General features: G+C 36.0%; 1 protein-coding gene across 1 annotated transcript; it reads left to right on the top strand.

Annotated features, from left to right (window-relative positions):
- The first annotated feature begins 338 nt into the window (after window positions 1-338).
- rce1a (Ras converting CAAX endopeptidase 1a) lies at window positions 339-8,826 on the top strand. The gene is made up of 8 exons (XM_067400936.1): window positions 339-716; window positions 1,226-1,328; window positions 2,007-2,090; window positions 2,283-2,361; window positions 2,659-2,826; window positions 5,740-5,811; window positions 5,910-5,972; window positions 7,911-8,826. Exons 1-8 carry the CDS (start codon window positions 553-555, stop codon window positions 8,135-8,137), a joined length of 960 nt encoding a protein of 319 aa, XP_067257037.1. The 5' UTR covers window positions 339-552; the 3' UTR covers window positions 8,138-8,826.
- Window positions 8,827-16,321: the final 7,495 nt, after the last annotated feature.

Here is a 16,321-nt window from a genome sequence, read left to right as displayed (position 1 = left end):
AAGTGCAATTTTTTTACTTTTTAAGCCAAAAAATAAGAAAATTGTGCTTACCTCAGACGAGAGCGATCTTGACCACATGTGAACAGGAAGTTGACTATAGAAGAAGTCACACAAAGTGGCTATTTGATTTTTGAGATAGAGCATCTACTGTTGGAGTTATCACTATGTCAACTGCGGTCATTTATTTATTTAAAACTTATTAGGTTGCAACCATATTGTAATTGCAGCATCCCAGTGGGGCGTTATGTGTTTTATAAACTGTCCGTCGTTTCCCTTCTCCCCATTCAACATACAGTGTATCAACATCATCATCACCTGTCATGAGTTGTGAATGGAAATATGGGCCAGCAGGACCGTCTCGCGTTGATGGCGTCATTCTGTGGCGCCAAAACAGTCTCCTCTCAGCTTCTTTCCAGAGTACCTCCATTGTGGAGACACACACACACATTTATCTAGGATAAAAACAAAATCACGTGTGTAGTGTTTAATGTGTCACCCAAACCTGCAGTTTTTCAGCGCGTCTAGTGGTTTTCAGCCCCTGTCGGTCTCGCCATGAAAGACGACGATGATTTGACGGCAGATTTTCATTCAGATCAACTCCATGCTAATGTGGCGTCTGTTCCTGATGGACTTTGCTGGGTGTCAATTCTCTCCTGTCTACTGCTTGCGTGCTCCTATGTTGGAAGTTTATACGTTTGGAAAAGCGATTTACCAAGGTACAGCTCGTGGACTTTGGCTGTGTCACAAAACCTACCGTGTTCCCTACCTAGACAGCATTTTTGACAATCATAACGTTCGATTCGACGCTTAAATCATATTATTTAAATCGAATGCTCAAAAATATAGTGTGAATCGAATGTTTAAAAATGTGTTGTTTCAAAGGTATGTTTAAAAATGTAGTTTGAATCGAGTGTTCAGTTTGAGTCGAAAACATGTTAAAAATACTTGACGATTGGAGCGTTCGAAACTATTTTGCTATATATCGTTTCATTGTCATTCTCTCTCTCTCATATATATATATAACTTTTGATACAGTTGTTTATTATTTATTTGGTGAATAATTTGTTGTGGCAGAGCCATATGTGAAGCCAGTCTGATTTTTTTTTCTCTGTTTATATTTGTCTTGTCTCATGTGACATAAACAGATGGTAAGATGAGGCAAACATATTACTGTGGAATGCGTTTAAACAACACTGTCTGTTTGTATGGTTGGTTGTACCAACAGGGATCATCCTGCAGTGATAAAGAGGCGCTTCACTAGTGTGCTGATTGTGTCCGCTTTGTCTCCAGTGTTTGTGTGGGCATGGAAAGATTTCACAGGCATCCAGGTTAGTTTACTGCAACACATGTTTAATCTTTACAGTTGCTGTATGTGTTGACTGTGTTCTCTTATTCACCATGAAATCAAAATGGACAATTGTAATTATTATAAATGATTTGTCCGCACACATTATTATTTTATTAAAATTAAAGTGCCTTCCTAATCTTTAATCAGAATAACTTCCCCTCTCGCTTGCAACTACATCCTGTTTACTGATGCGAGGGTGGAACAACCTGTCACTCACACTTGACATCTCAGCAATAGCAAACCATAACAATCCAATCAATTCCCCATGGACAAATAATAAAATCAAGATCTGCCCCTCATTTTTTCTTGTTATACATCTCAGTGGGGAAGAAAAGACTAAATGTTTCAGTGTATGGGGTCTTTAATATGTTAAAAGGTGTTTGGTTTTGAGGGATTTTGTAAAGAGAATGGTTTTAAAGGTTTGAAAGACTAACCAAATTCATCCGATTAGTAAAATCATGAATATTGTAAATTTCTGAGATTAAGTTTCCTTATTATTTGATATGTGGTTCTAGATCTTGCTGCGTCATACAATCCTGTTTATAGTTATAATAAAATAAACCCTTTTTTTAATCATTGTGTTAAGCATTTTGTTTTTGGCATTGTGTTTAATCTTATTTGATGGTGAAACATCAGATGTGTTTGATTTCTCCTATAGCCTGGTCCCTCATTGCTGGCCCTTATGGGGATCCGGTTGGAGGGGCTCATTCCTGCTATCGTTCTACCGCTCCTACTGACCATGGTAAATAAATGACAAAGTCTGTACTTGGTGTTCTTTTTAGACAATGGAAAACAATGGTTTGGTTTTCCTTAAGCCTAAAGCAAAGTGTTATCCAAATTGAAGATTTTGACTAGTCTTCAAATTGCAGAAGAGTCTTTAAATTGGATTTTTTTGTGTTGTATTTGAACATTTTATTACCTTCTTCTCGGTTAGGTGCTGTTTCTGGGCCCTCTGATCCAGCTAGCCATGGATTGCCCCTGGGGGTTCATGGATGGGATGAAAGTTGTAGTCGGTAAGCAGCCTCTTCCAGTTACTTCCCTTTGAATCTCTCTATTTATAAAGCTATTTTTTCCCTATTTTAATAATCTGTTAGTGAGCTGTCATGATGCTAGACTACTGAAAATGATAACTGTCAGCCAAATCTTCTGTGGAGTTGAATCTGTGTCCTTAAATTCTCATATCTCTTTTGGTGAAGTAATAGGTGGTCAACTATCAATAAACGAGATTGATCTTTGTTGCTGTAAAAGAATCAGAAAGGCTTTAGTGTGGTTGTTGTTGTAAATGTGAATGATCTGTTATGTTTTTGCAGACCCTTGCTTCTGGACACTGTGTCTGAGTGATATGCGCTGGCTGAGGAACCAGGTTGTGGCGCCATTGACAGAGGAGCTGGTTTTTCGGGCATGCATGCTTCCCATGCTGGTACCCTGTGCCGGACCCTCCGCCGCAATCTTCACATGCCCGCTCTTCTTTGGTGTTGGTGAGTGTTGACCAGGGATGCTAACGATTACTTGATGATTGATTAATTGTTAATAATAATTTAATCGATTAAAACTTATGGTCAGTTTTGAGTTGTGTGCGGCAAGTGCACAAAATATGTGCTGCAGATACACGAGGAAAAATGACGTGAGCGCAACATAGTTACATATTCTAAGGCCCGGTTTCAAAGACAGGGCTTAGATTAAGCTTGGATTAGGCCTTCACGGAAATCACGTGACGTGGGGTAAAGTTAGTTCTGCTATGGGTCTGTGGCTATTAGATTTATATGCTCTTTCATCAAATATCGCTTACCTTTTCTGTTTTGCCTGTTCTCCAAGTTGCTGTTGTATAATCTACAAAGAAATTATTTTCTGCTTGTTTGTAATTATACAGCCACTCAGGCCGCTGGCAGGCGTTTTTATTTCACCAGCTGTCATACAGTATTGGCAACGCAGCTACTCATTCAGCAATTCCCCTGCTCGTATTACCATACGACAAACATTATTTATAAAATGTGTTCATAAAAAAAAACTAAACTCCCAATATATGCTTCAGTGTGGGATATAAAGTTGTGAGAGATACATAATATTGTAGTGAGTTTAATATGTTTTAAAAATATATAGCATGTTATCTCATGGCATTACATTCCGCGTTCAAGCATATGTTATAACTAATCGTGACTGATTAAAATTATTAAACTAAGATATAATTAATTTCCAACACCACACTATATACAATTATCAGTCTTTGCATGTTGCAACAGCGACAATACTACTAATGGGTTTGTAATACTGTGCATATTACAGACTTTAAGATGATGAAGACAGGAAAATATGAGTGAATGAGATGAAATACCATTGAGAGATGACAGAAGTGTTTATATCAGAAACATCCAGGGTGCAAGCGATCCTGCTTCTCATGAATCAGAGGATCAGGTCTGCGTGATAAGGGAGCTGCCAACCATCATTTCCCCAGCATATTACTAATGTCACATACTATTTAGGATGAATAGTATACACATTGAGACGCAGTCACTGTGTTTACAGCACATGGAGTGCGATAATGCACAGCCGCACCAAACAGACACGGAGAATATAACCAATTTAACCACCATCACTTCAAATTAGTTCTTAAATTTAGCTCTTAATGAGAGCTCTGTAGTCTCACCAATATATCACCAAGACCGTTCAAACATTTTCATGACATTTAATTTGAAAAAAAGACTCCAGAACTAGTTCTTAGGCTCGGCTAACTATCACTGTTACCATAAAACCTTTTACCTGGCGTGGGCTATTCCAGAAGCCAAAAATCCAGAAGTGTGAAAATGGCTAATAAGGGCATTTAAGTAGTTTTTATAAACTTTTCTTAGAAAAAACATTATTGGTGTGCATCTTGAAACAAAACAATGGCACTGACATATTTTAACACATGTCAGTGCAAGTTGCTTTCTGTTAAAACTGCTCAAACCTGCATTTTAGTCTGGAACTAGCTTAAGCGTTGTCTGTTAAACCTGGGGTAAATGTATTAATGTCTTCAAGCCTGGCAATGGATTAGGAGAGCTAGCCATTTATTTCAAAACATAATTAACCAAGGGTCCAAAAAACCCTCCAAACCAGTGATTTTACTTAACATAAGTACATAGAATACATTAGAATAAACAAGTAGTAATATCCTGGTTGAAGAGTGATAATCTTCCTGCACTGTTTCAGCTGTGTGCTCCTATTCTATGACATACAGTAAATCAAGACCTGTCAATCTAAGCGATCAAACCAATCCAAGTGTGCTCCAGCTGTAAAACAGTGTCCAACTGGTCTCTACACATCGTTCATACCCACTAGAGATGCACCGATTGCAATTTTCTTGGCTGATTCTGATTTCCAGAATTGTTTTTTTTGTGTGACCTGCCGATACAGATTTTTACCGATTCAGATTTTCTTTCAAAGAACTATAGTTGACAGCATATACAAACAAAAATATACTTTTCTTCAATGCAAAATTTTATTTTCATAAAAAAAAAAAACAATGAAAAATGAAAAGATGTGAGACTGAACAGCCGTTTACCAATCATGCGGAAAATCGGCCGACGGCGCTTTTTCATATAAATACTTGGTATGGTTTGGTCTCTAAGTGAAACAAATATGCTTCTTATTCTGCTAGTTGTCATGTATTGTTGAAAAGGTCTCAAGTCTACCTGTTAAATACAATGATTTTACAGATCACATTTTCCTGTAAAGCTTTAAAAAGAGTGGTTAAGTAGTGCCCCCGCTTCGGATTTAAGAGGTTAAGGTTAACGATTAATCGATTAATTGATCATTTAAACAATTTTCAGCAGCCATTATTTCAGACTTCAGTGTCACATGATCCTTCAGAAATCATCCAGGGGTTACGGCTGCTGAAAATTTAGCTTTACCATCAAAGGAATGAATTACATTTTAAAATACATTCAAATTAAAAAGTTATTTTAAATTGTAGTAAAATAGTTAGCATAAAAGACTTCTTTCAAAAACATTAAATCTTGATTATTCCAAACTGTTGACTGGTAGTTTAGACTGGGTGAATTTTCATTTCATGCCAATTTTAATGTAATAAAGTTTGCTGCAATAAAAGCAAATACTAAAAATAGATTTGAAAAAAAAAAAAAAAAATGTTAAGATAGTCTCCAGGGAAATTATTGTAGAGACTCGGTACTCGATACCTGGTAATTAGAACCCTGAGCATTCCGTACGGTTCTAGGAAATGGCAGAAAATCTCATTTATTGCAGTAAGAATCACCCTTGTATTAATATGTTTGAGTGACTTGCTCAAGAAAAATGAGAACTGTTTCATTTGCATTGCTTTGTAGACTATTATTATAATAGTAACCTTGTTTTCTTCCTCCGTCTGTCTGTTTCTCTCTCTTTGCGTGTGACTGCAGCTCATTTTCACCACGTAATTGAGCTCCTGCGGTTCAGACAAGGCACTGTCTCAGGGATTTTCCTCTCTGCAGGTAACAGAGTCATTAGTTTACCGTCATCCTCAGTGCGAGTAGTACTGCCCGCGAGACATAATTACTCACGTCTGTGTTTGTTTGTGTGTCCTTTTCAGTGTTCCAGTTCTCCTACACTGCAGTATTTGGAGCTTATACAGCCTTTATATTCATCAGGACAGGTGCGTCTTTGATTTATCTTTAATACTACTGATGTTTATACTTCACATACAGTCGTGCTCAAAATGATTCATACCCTTGGTAAATATGAACAAAGAAGGCTGTGAAAATAAATCTGCATCGTTAATACTTTTGATCTTTTATTTAAAAAATCCTTTCATTGGAGAATAATAATTTTAAATGGGGGGAAAATCTCATTATGAGAGAAATGTTTTTCTCTAATACACACTGCCCACAATTAATCATACCCTTTTATATAATACTTTTTGCAACCTCCTTTTGCCAAGATAACAGCTCTGAGTCTTCACCTGTAATGCCTGATGAGTTTGGAGAACACCTGACAAGAGATCAGAGACCATTCCTACATACAGAATCTCTCCAGATCCTTCAGATTCCAGCTCCATGTTGGTGTTTCTTCTCTTCAGTTCACTCCACTCATCAGGGTTCAGGTCAGGGGACTGGGATGGCCATAGCAGAAGCTTGGTTTTGTGTTCAGTGACCCATTTTTGTGTTGGTTTTGATGTTTGTTTTGGATCATAGTCCTGATGGAAGATCCAATCACAACCCATTATATGACTTCTAACAGGGACAGTCAGGTTTTTATCTGTTGGTATTTGATTGAATCCATGATGCCAAGTATCTGAACAAGATGTCCAGGACCTCCAGCACAAAAATAGGCCCACAACATTAAAGATCCAACAGTATATTTAACCGTGGGCATGGGGTACTTTTTTTACCCCTGTGTCCACCAAACCCATCTTGAGTGTTTGCTGCTAAAAAGCACATTTTTTTGCTTCACCTGACCATAAACAAGACCATAGCTTTTTTAGCAGCAAACACTCAAGATGGGTTTGGTGCACACAGGGGTAAAAAGTACCCCATGTGTACAATGAAATATACTGCTGTATCTTTAATGTTGTGCTCTTTTTTTTTTTTTTTTTTTTTTTGTGCTGGAGGTCCTGAACATCTTGTTCAGATACATGGCATCATGGATTCTTTCAGATACCAACAGATAAAAAATCAAAACCTGACTGTCCCTGTTAGAAGTCTTATAATGGGTCGTGGTTGGATCTTCCATCAGGACAATGATCCAAAACAAACATCAAAACTAATGTTTTTTCATGTCACTGAACACAAAACCAAGCTTCTGCCATGGCCATCCCAGTCCCCTGACCTGAACCCTAAAGAAAATGAGTGGAGTGAACTGAAGAGAAGAAACACCAACATGGAGCTGGAATCTGAAGGATCTGGAGAGATTCTGCATGAAGGAATTGTCTCTGATCTCTTGTCAGGTGTTCTCCAAACTCATCAGGCATTACAGGTGAAGACTCAGAGCTGTTATCTTGAGAAAAGGAGGTTGCAAAAAGTATTGAATAAAAGGGTATGATTAATTGTGAGCAGTGTGTATTAGAGAAAAACATTTCTCTTATAATGAGATTTTTCCCCCATTTAAAATTATTATTCTCCAATGAAAGGTTGATTTTTTTTGTTTTTTTTTTTGTAGTTTTTTTAAATAAAAGATCAAAAGTATTAACGATGCAGATTTATTTTCACAGACTCCTTTGGTCATATTTACCAATTACTGTATACTTCACATAAGAATTAAATGTATAACATAAAAAAAAAAGTGCACAAAAATTGCTCTCAAGAATGTAATGCATAATTACAATTAATAAGAATAACTTTTAGTTTGTATTACAGACTGTAATAATAATTAGGGAAGAAATTTTTAATATTTTATTTAATATTTATTTAATATTTTGGTCCATATTTTATCATAATGCAACAAATATAGGCTTTTTTTAATTTGTGTAATATAATTTCTTATTTTTTTTTACCTGGAAATTGTAATGAATATTTATTGTAGTTCTGATATAACTATACAAACAAATTGTAACAGCCTACAAATGAATACCTCTTGCCTATTGGTGTGTCTCTAGGTCATTTGGTGGGTCCTGTGCTGTGCCATTCCTTCTGCAACTACATGGGTTTTCCGGCTCTGAGCACGGCCCTCGACCACCCGTACCGCCTCACGATTCTCTCTTTCTACGTGCTGGGGGTCGTTCTCTTCCTCCTCCTCATCTTCCCCATGACTGACCCACTCTTCTATGGTTTGCCCACACCTGTCTGCACCTTGACGTCCACACCTGGATCCATCTGCTCCTGATCCATCCATACCTCCATCCTGCATTTCATCCATTCCTTCTCTCCAGCCACATTTGAAAAGGAATAGCTGTTTTGTTGCTGGTTTCACCAGGAGAGCAAGGGACTGCTGGAGAACAGGTATGAAAACTCACAGCCTCCGTGAGGTGCTTGGAAGAACTCGGTGGATCCAAAACATCCTCAGGTTTCACTGGAAGTTCTTTTTACCATTCAGCTGATGTTGCGTTATCAAGTGACTTCAGGCCTATGTTTGATGAAGACAAGTTAATTATATGCGTCTGCATGTTTTTATGACAATATTTCAGTGTGTTTATCATGAGATTGGTGCTGGGGATAAAGATCAGACACAGTTACGGGTTTTCTAGGAAGATTTGTATGCTGAAATGTGCATTTCTCAAATGCAAGACTCCCTATTTTTCTGTTCTGATAGTACAATCTTGCTCACATACACCTTACCTGTTTGGTCTGGTGCCCTTACTTGAAGACGACATTTGGTTTTCTAGACGTTACAGACTTTTGTTTTGTTTTGTTTTGTTTTACTCGTGTTTTTTATTGTCTAGAAATCACGTCACTCAATTCAGTAGGCTTAAAGTGGTAGTTCACCCAAAAATGAAAATTGTCTACTTACCCTCAAGTGGTTCCAAATCTGTATTTGTTTCTTTCTTCTATTGAACACAAAATATATTTTAAAGAATGTTGGGAACCAGACAGTCGATGGCACCCACTGACTTCCATAGTAGGGGAAAAAAACTATAGAAGTCAATGGGTGCAATTAACTGTCTGGTTCCCAACATTCTTTAAAATATCTTCTTTTGTATTCAACAGAAGAAAGAAACTCATACAAGTTTGGAACAACATAAATGACAATTTTTTGGGTGAACTATCACTTTGTAAATCTAGATAAATGCCTTTAGGTACGCTATTGGAGCAATAGACCTATTAGAACAACAAAATTTAGTGAGTGTGTATCAGAAGTTGAATTGCCATGAGCACGCAGCTTTATGTGTAGGTCTAGAAAGAATTGTGACCTCAAGCACAACATTTCAAATTATGAGGTCTTTTTAGTGCATTGGTAGGTCCTGCCTTAAGACGTATTGGTAGGTCCTGCCTAGGCTGTGTGTTTTAAAAACAAAAAACAAAAAAAACAGCTAATACCAATTACTGTATAGAGATAATTTGTACAATTTCAGGATAAACGTAGTGATAGATTTTGACCAATGGTATTTCGTTCATATTTAATGCAGAGCTAAAGATATTCTTTTTACATCAACATAGGAATTTAATTTCTTGTTAATTTAGTATGGTAGCACTGGAGGATATAGTGGTAGATTTGACGCTTCTGCTTTAGAAATGGTGGAAATTCCAACACTTTCTATTTCTGACATTACTTTGTAGTCATAAACCAACTGCTACAACATTGAAACTACCTAAATCAGTGAATTACACCTTGAGGTCTTTGACCGACGTGTTTTACGTTCTCAATCTAAATGCTAAGCTTTTTATAAATCTTTTATACATTACATAGTCATGAACTGAAATTAAAACTCATACCACTGAACTGCATGCTGCTACACTGCTGACATACGGATGTTCGGATGATGACTGATATAGAAACACCAAATAAGACTCGCATAACTGCTTATAGGTATAGTTCACCCAAAAATGAAATTTTGATATTATTAATATTTAGTCACCCTCATATTGTTTCTTCTGTAGACCACAAAACACGATGTTAGTCAGATTGTTCATGCTGCTTTTTAGATATAAGTGAAAAATTTAAAGTCCATATGACTTATGTGATATATTCCACTCATTTGTGTGATTTAAATATGCACATATTCAAATTAAGCTCATCAGGAAATTTTGTGTTGCATGGAAGAAAGAAAAAAATGAAATGAGGGTGAGTAAATGTTCACTTTTGCGTGAACTATCCCTTTAAGTTGGCAAATGCGGCTTGCTACTCAAAATAGAGGCTGCTTTGTGCAGAACATTTAATGTTATGTAGTTGTTTTTGGTTTCAGTTCTCATTAAATGTGAAAGCAGAGTATATAGAAATATATAGAATTAGAACTAAAGAGAGAGAGAGAGAGAGAGAGAGGGAGTATAGAACTATCATGTACTTAATATATTGGCATGGATTGCCCTGACATTCATTATGTGTAATTCATAGACTTTTCTGTGTTGTGAGAGACCATGCAAACATTTTAAGCAATAGTCTCACAAACAGGATCAAATCAGGGATTTCCATCTAGTGCCATGTAAGAGGTTTGTTTTGGGTGTTTCTTTAATTCATTCCCAAAATAATTTCTTATTTGGCTCTCTACAACGAAAACATTTTAAGTTCACTTGAACAGCCAAAGTCATGGTAGGAATTTATCACAACTTGTCCAAGTTACTACAGTGATCTGGTTTACTAGTCACTAGCATTGAGAGAAGTGTGTTTTTTAAGTGTGCCATAGTGAATGTGACTGTATCGCCGTGTTTACACAAGGAGGATGCTGTATGTGAGCACTGTTTGCCTGTGACTGGCTACACTGAATGCTGCTTTAATTTAGTTGCTTGTGCGTGTTGTGGTTATAGGCAACAGAGGGCGCTATTGTTGTGTATTTGTGTTTTTTCTTTTTCCTTGTGTTTTTATTAATCTCTTTAACCGTTTTGCTTTGCATTTGTAATCCTGTTATTAGATAATTTAATTAAACTATGATAAAATGATGCCCTGATACTGATAAAATTGAAGAAGGTAAACTTTAACATATTTTTTGTTTGCATCTGTGGCGATTCACTCGTTGTTTCAGATTTGTTGGGGGTAATTGAATCATGAGATGCAGATCGGTCAGCTGAGTGGTTAAACTGCACTATGGGGTGTTCGGATTGTGATCAGTTTAAGGAAAGCTGAACACGGGTGCTCTGGCGAGGACAGGATTACTGTCAGCGCTGTGATTGATTACTGGTGTAACTTTTAGATATGAAGAATGTTTGTAGTCAATATGTGTCAGAAGCTTTCACTCATTGCTGTCCAATATGTTTTTCCTCACTTTCTTTACTTGAAGTTTCTGCATTTATTAATTTTACTTGAGAGGGTTTTTTTTTTTTTATCTCTTTCCTTTTTTCTTTCATCCCCTTTTTGATTTCACAGTGTTCTTTTTTGAATCTGGTTAGTTGCAAGCAAAACATTCGCACCCGGGGCGGACTTGCGTTTAGATGCTTTGAACGTCTTTTTTTACAGCAATATATGTTCAAATCTATTTTTGCAAATGTGAAACGTAGCTGAGCGCTGTTTTAGCTCATTGAAACATCGCCTGTAAAGTATCTATGAATCGCTACACAGATGAATTGAATAGACTGGTTTGTGATTACAAACATGTCTGATGTTTATACTGAGAGATATATTTTATAATCAAATCTATTTTGGTGACTCAGAGAATAATGTGCATGCTAGTTGTTTTTGATTAATGTACCGATGCAATTCACTGATGGACAAATGTTTTATGACAATCTTTCTGGGGGTCTTTCAATCCACTCTGCAAAACTCTGCCGTTTGTAAATAAATGAATGATTTTTTTAAACACCTCACTTGGAGTTGGGTTTTCTTTTTATTCTCTTTCTGTTTCTCTTCAAAGGTGAAATGTGTAATTTCTTTCCCAAACACTCCTGCCATTTTTCCGGAAAAACAGGTAATCCTGCCTTAAACTCACGCTCAAATAAATGTGATGATTTTAAAGCTCCACAGTGTTTACACTTTTCAGAGGAAATCAACCTTTGAAATGTATTTGTCTTTTTGCATGTTAAACTAGGACACAAGAACATTTTTTTATGACATTTAGAAAAAGTTAATCACTTTAAGTGATGTTGGAATTATTGAAGCCCATGTCCACAAGAGTTTTAAAAAGGGTAGCTTTATTTCTTGTAATTGCAGCTTTTATTTTTTAATCTTAAAATGTAACTTCTTTTCTCATAGTTGCAAATTTATTTCTAGCAATTGTGACTTTATATCTTACAATGTGACTTTTTTTTGTTCTTTAATGTGGATTTTTTTTTTTTCTGCAGAATGTAGAAACTGAAATTGTTTATACAATGTAGTGCCTCCTATTATGATATTTCAAAGGTTCCTCATTTTGTTTTGGAGGTCTCCTACAATAGGTTTACATATATCCAAGGTCAAAACACTTTAATTTTGCTCATATTCATTGCACATCACCTCATTTCTCAAAGAGTCTGAAAATGGTTCATCCGAAGATTCAGTTTCTCTAAACCCTTCCTTTCCGAGAGCCTACTCTGCTCTGATTGGTCAGATGGCCCAGTCTATTTTGATTGGTCTACCGCTTACAGCGTGTTTCGGAAACTAAATGGCCTTTACCATATCTGAATTTCACTACATTTACACAGTAATACGAACAATGGTTTTTCCGTATCAATTCCAGCGTGAGTCCTCATCCTTCTGAAGTTCATGCAAAGTGCATTTGCAGCACTGAAAACGGTAGTGACATGTCAACAACACAAACCTAACTCTTCCAGGCCTACAGTGTTTGAGGGTCAAAGTAGACATTGTTTGGTGGCAGCCAATAAAGACCATAGGCTGCCATTATGCAAATTTGTTATGTTGTTACTTAGGTTTACAGGAAGTGTGACTGGAATTGCTGCCGACTCACTTCAGCAGTTCAGAATTGATTCTTTCTTTTAGGAGACAATGTTTATTTGTCGTGCACTTTGATCTTTAGAACTTTTCAGACCTTTTACATTCACAAACAGCTATATTATACATAACATGAAAGGTAATATCTGAAAAAGATTTTTGTTCTAAATTGTGTTACCAGTGTTTGACCACCAGGGAGAGGTGTTATGATAATGATTTTACATTTAGGCATATTAAGATATGTTTGTATTAAAATTTCCTGTTCCACCCCACCATTTATTCATTTTTAGTAAGCTGACATCTCATCTTTTTAAGTTTTTGAGCGTTGACAAAACTGGGCCAAGAACATGTGGAGATTGACAGTACCATTGTGGTCCCTTGTTCAGCCACAGGAGAGATGTCGTGACGTCTATCTGTTCTCCCACTCTCTTTTAGACTGTGTGAATGTGTGATGTTTCAGAGGTTGTATAGAATCATTCTTTGCAGGCTTGGAATTCTTAAGAAGGTGTTCAGATAACTGTGACCAGAACACTGAAGATAACTTTTCTATAACTATATATATAAAGTTATTTTAAATTCTTATAATATTACACAATATTACTGTTTTTAGTCAAATAAATGCAGAAAACGCTTACAGATCCTATAATATAATATATATATATATTCAATTTTAATTTATTCCTGTGATCAAAGCTGAATTTTCAGCATTTACTCCAGTCTTCAGTGTCACATGATCCTTCAGAAATCATTCTAATTTGTACATTTGCTGCTCAAGAAATGGTTCTTATTAGTGTTGAAAACATTTGTGCTCCTGAATATATTTGTGGAAACTGCAATACATTTTGTCTAGATTGTTTTTGTGAATAGAAAGTTCTAAAGAACAGCATTAATTTGAAAAAGAGCATTACTTGTATAAACCTTTTATAATAATGATAGAATAATAGAAGTTTTGTAACATTACAAATTTGATACATTTAATGCATGTTGCTGAATAAAAGTTCTATTTAAAAAATGACATTGAAAAGATATGGAGAGGTCTTTTCTTGTGCTTTACAGCTATGTATTTCAAAACACTGTTCTATGCTTAGCTTTCTTTTTGTCAGTCTGTTTTCTATCTCTTTTGAGCATCTGTCTTGTTCAAAAGCTTGGCCAGAGCTTTCGAATGGAGAGCTTTGAAAACTGCATTAACTAAGCAAAACTCCATCCATTGCATGAATTCTCGTAAAAGCTTCTCTGTCAAATCATAATTAAATCCAAATGAATGTGAGTGCTTATTTTGATTAGTAAAGCTGTTTTGCTTTTGTCATGCTTGATTTAACCCGGTGAGAGTGCATTGTTGACATGAAGTATCAGTGCAAGCAAATGAACCGAAGATTCCAATGTTTGTTATTAACGTCGACCTGTTGGGTGAAGAAAACTCTGCAGGTGCCCTTTAGGGAAGGAACTGGTAATGATTGATTTTGGATAGATGAACATAAACATCATCCAACAACATTTGTTTATTTATTTTTTGGCTCTGATGGATTTGTTGTAAATTTTCATTTAATTCTTCACCTTTATTCAGGCAGATTTTTGGGGCATAATAAGAGTAGTGATTGGACATTGGTTTTGTTGTTGGTTGATTACTGACTTAAGTCAAAATAATCCATCCCTAAGTATGGGATATGGGACTGTCCTAAATAGTGTACTTGACTGTGAAGTCATAAACACCGTAGAGTGCCCCATTTGTCATCGTAGGTTTCAGAAGGATGCTTATGAGTGCTCTCTGTGCACTTTTGCCAAGGCTGCTCTGATGCGGCCTTCACAACAGATATGCCTATTATTTGTAAATGTAGCATTACGCCACCAAAGTGTAGAATATGTGAAAGTGTGAAATCTTAGTCACCATGAAATCAACCATTGAAATTGACCATTCTTTTTTTCAGTATTGCAGTATTTATTATAAATTATTTTATTTATTACGCATAATTTTCTTCTTTTTTTTTTTTTTTTTTTAAATCATGTGCCCTGGTAAATCAAGTTTCTGTAATACAGCCCAGTCCCATATGTGTTGGACCATTTCAGTCGGATTTTAGGGGTATTTGGCCCTTTTTTTTTTTTTTTTTTTGTCCGCTACACAAAATTCGTAAGTCTGTTTGCTTAAAGTATAGCACAGCTTTTCTCAAAAAGCTGCATTAAGGCATCAGTTGCACTTGACTAAGAAGTCCCACCAGGTCAAAATTGCATTGTCGAGAGAAAAAGAAAACAACAGCAAAGAAGCTGAATCAGTATACAATATACATTCAGAAATAATGTTAAATACCAGTAAATAAAATGAAATGTAGTTCCCACAACACTCCACAACAAATTCTTTCAATTTAATGGTATTCAAAACAGAAATTAAAAATATAAGTACAAAACATTCATTACAAACAATATTTAATTAATTATAAACAGCAAGCCTAAACAAAACTCCCCGTGTTTGGGATATGCACTATACAAAAACAGTCATTTTGGAATATAATCACAGCACATTTCAGATGATAAAAAAATGGCATATTCTGCAAAATGAATTGTCAGGTGGATCGTTCAACATTTTGGCAGCAATGAATATGTTGCAAAAATAAGCACAGAAATGAACATTTGGCATATTCATATTCTTGTGTGTGCTGTTCATCACACAAGGGAATGCATGTAAATTCATGTATTTAAATACCTGGTTCTTTATTATAAAAAAGCAGGGCATATTACTTGTCACATTCTTCCAGTTCTTTCATTTATATTTGACAATTATTAAAAAAAATAAATGAATAAAAAATAGGGAGGACTGCTTTTCATAAAATGAAGCAGAGGGAAAACCAGAAGTGCCTTGTAGCCCACACCCCTTGATCACTTTAACAGTACAACTGTTCCACCAGGAATGCAGCTTCAAAAGTCTTTCACCAGGTTTATACACCTGGAAGAGGCTGTACACCACCTGTTTAAATTTTTTATTTTCTTGCTTTCTCTGTCTGTCAGTCTCATTTGTACTCTGTTTATTATGCCTAAATAAATACCAAGGGAAGCCAAGGCTAAAATGCAAGGTTTCATGCAAACGGACATTGAAACTCTATATATTCTACCACAGTTACAGTACTGAGAGAGTTGTAGAATTGCCAATGTGACTCCATATTGAGTTTCTGTGTATTTTGGAGAAGTACATTTCAGGTAACTTTCTCTTACCTCTTTTTAAGGAAGGACCTTATTGACTATAAATTGTTCATGCAGTGGCTGTAGAAGAAATCAGTGAAGGCTGAAGCGTTGTCCTGCGGTGACCTTCCAGCAGACAGGCCTCTAGGGTGAAGGTCTGACTTCAGAGAGGATCCCGCTCAGCTGTAAAGGACATTACTATTGCTAAATTCACAGGTGTGTCTGCTATAGCAACCTCAAGAGTTTTTTTAAATGCACTTTGCAGAAGAACGCCTGTGCATGAAATTACAGTAATTTGTAATAAGGTCTGTAGTAATAGGTTTATGAATACAAGTGATTATTGTATAGTGGAAGAAAATATTATAGGTGTTGTTTGAAATGCCACAT

Source organism: Chanodichthys erythropterus, chromosome 11 (genome assembly GCF_024489055.1).
Source record: "Chanodichthys erythropterus isolate Z2021 chromosome 11, ASM2448905v1, whole genome shotgun sequence".
NCBI lineage: Eukaryota > Metazoa > Chordata > Actinopteri > Cypriniformes > Xenocyprididae > Chanodichthys > Chanodichthys erythropterus.
This window is presented reverse-complemented; position numbering and strand designations above follow the sequence as displayed.

Bases quoted from the DNA above. Each gene is read 5' to 3' on its own strand.
- rce1a (XM_067400936.1), top strand. From the start codon at position 553: ATGAAAGACGACGATGATTTGACGGCAGATTTTCATTCAGATCAACTC. The intron at 717-1,225 runs GTACAGCTCGTG...TTGTACCAACAG, and splicing joins TGGAAAAGCGATTTACCAAG to GGATCATCCTGCAGTGATAA. The intron at 2,091-2,282 runs GTAAATAAATGA...CTTCTCGGTTAG, and splicing joins TACCGCTCCTACTGACCATG to GTGCTGTTTCTGGGCCCTCT.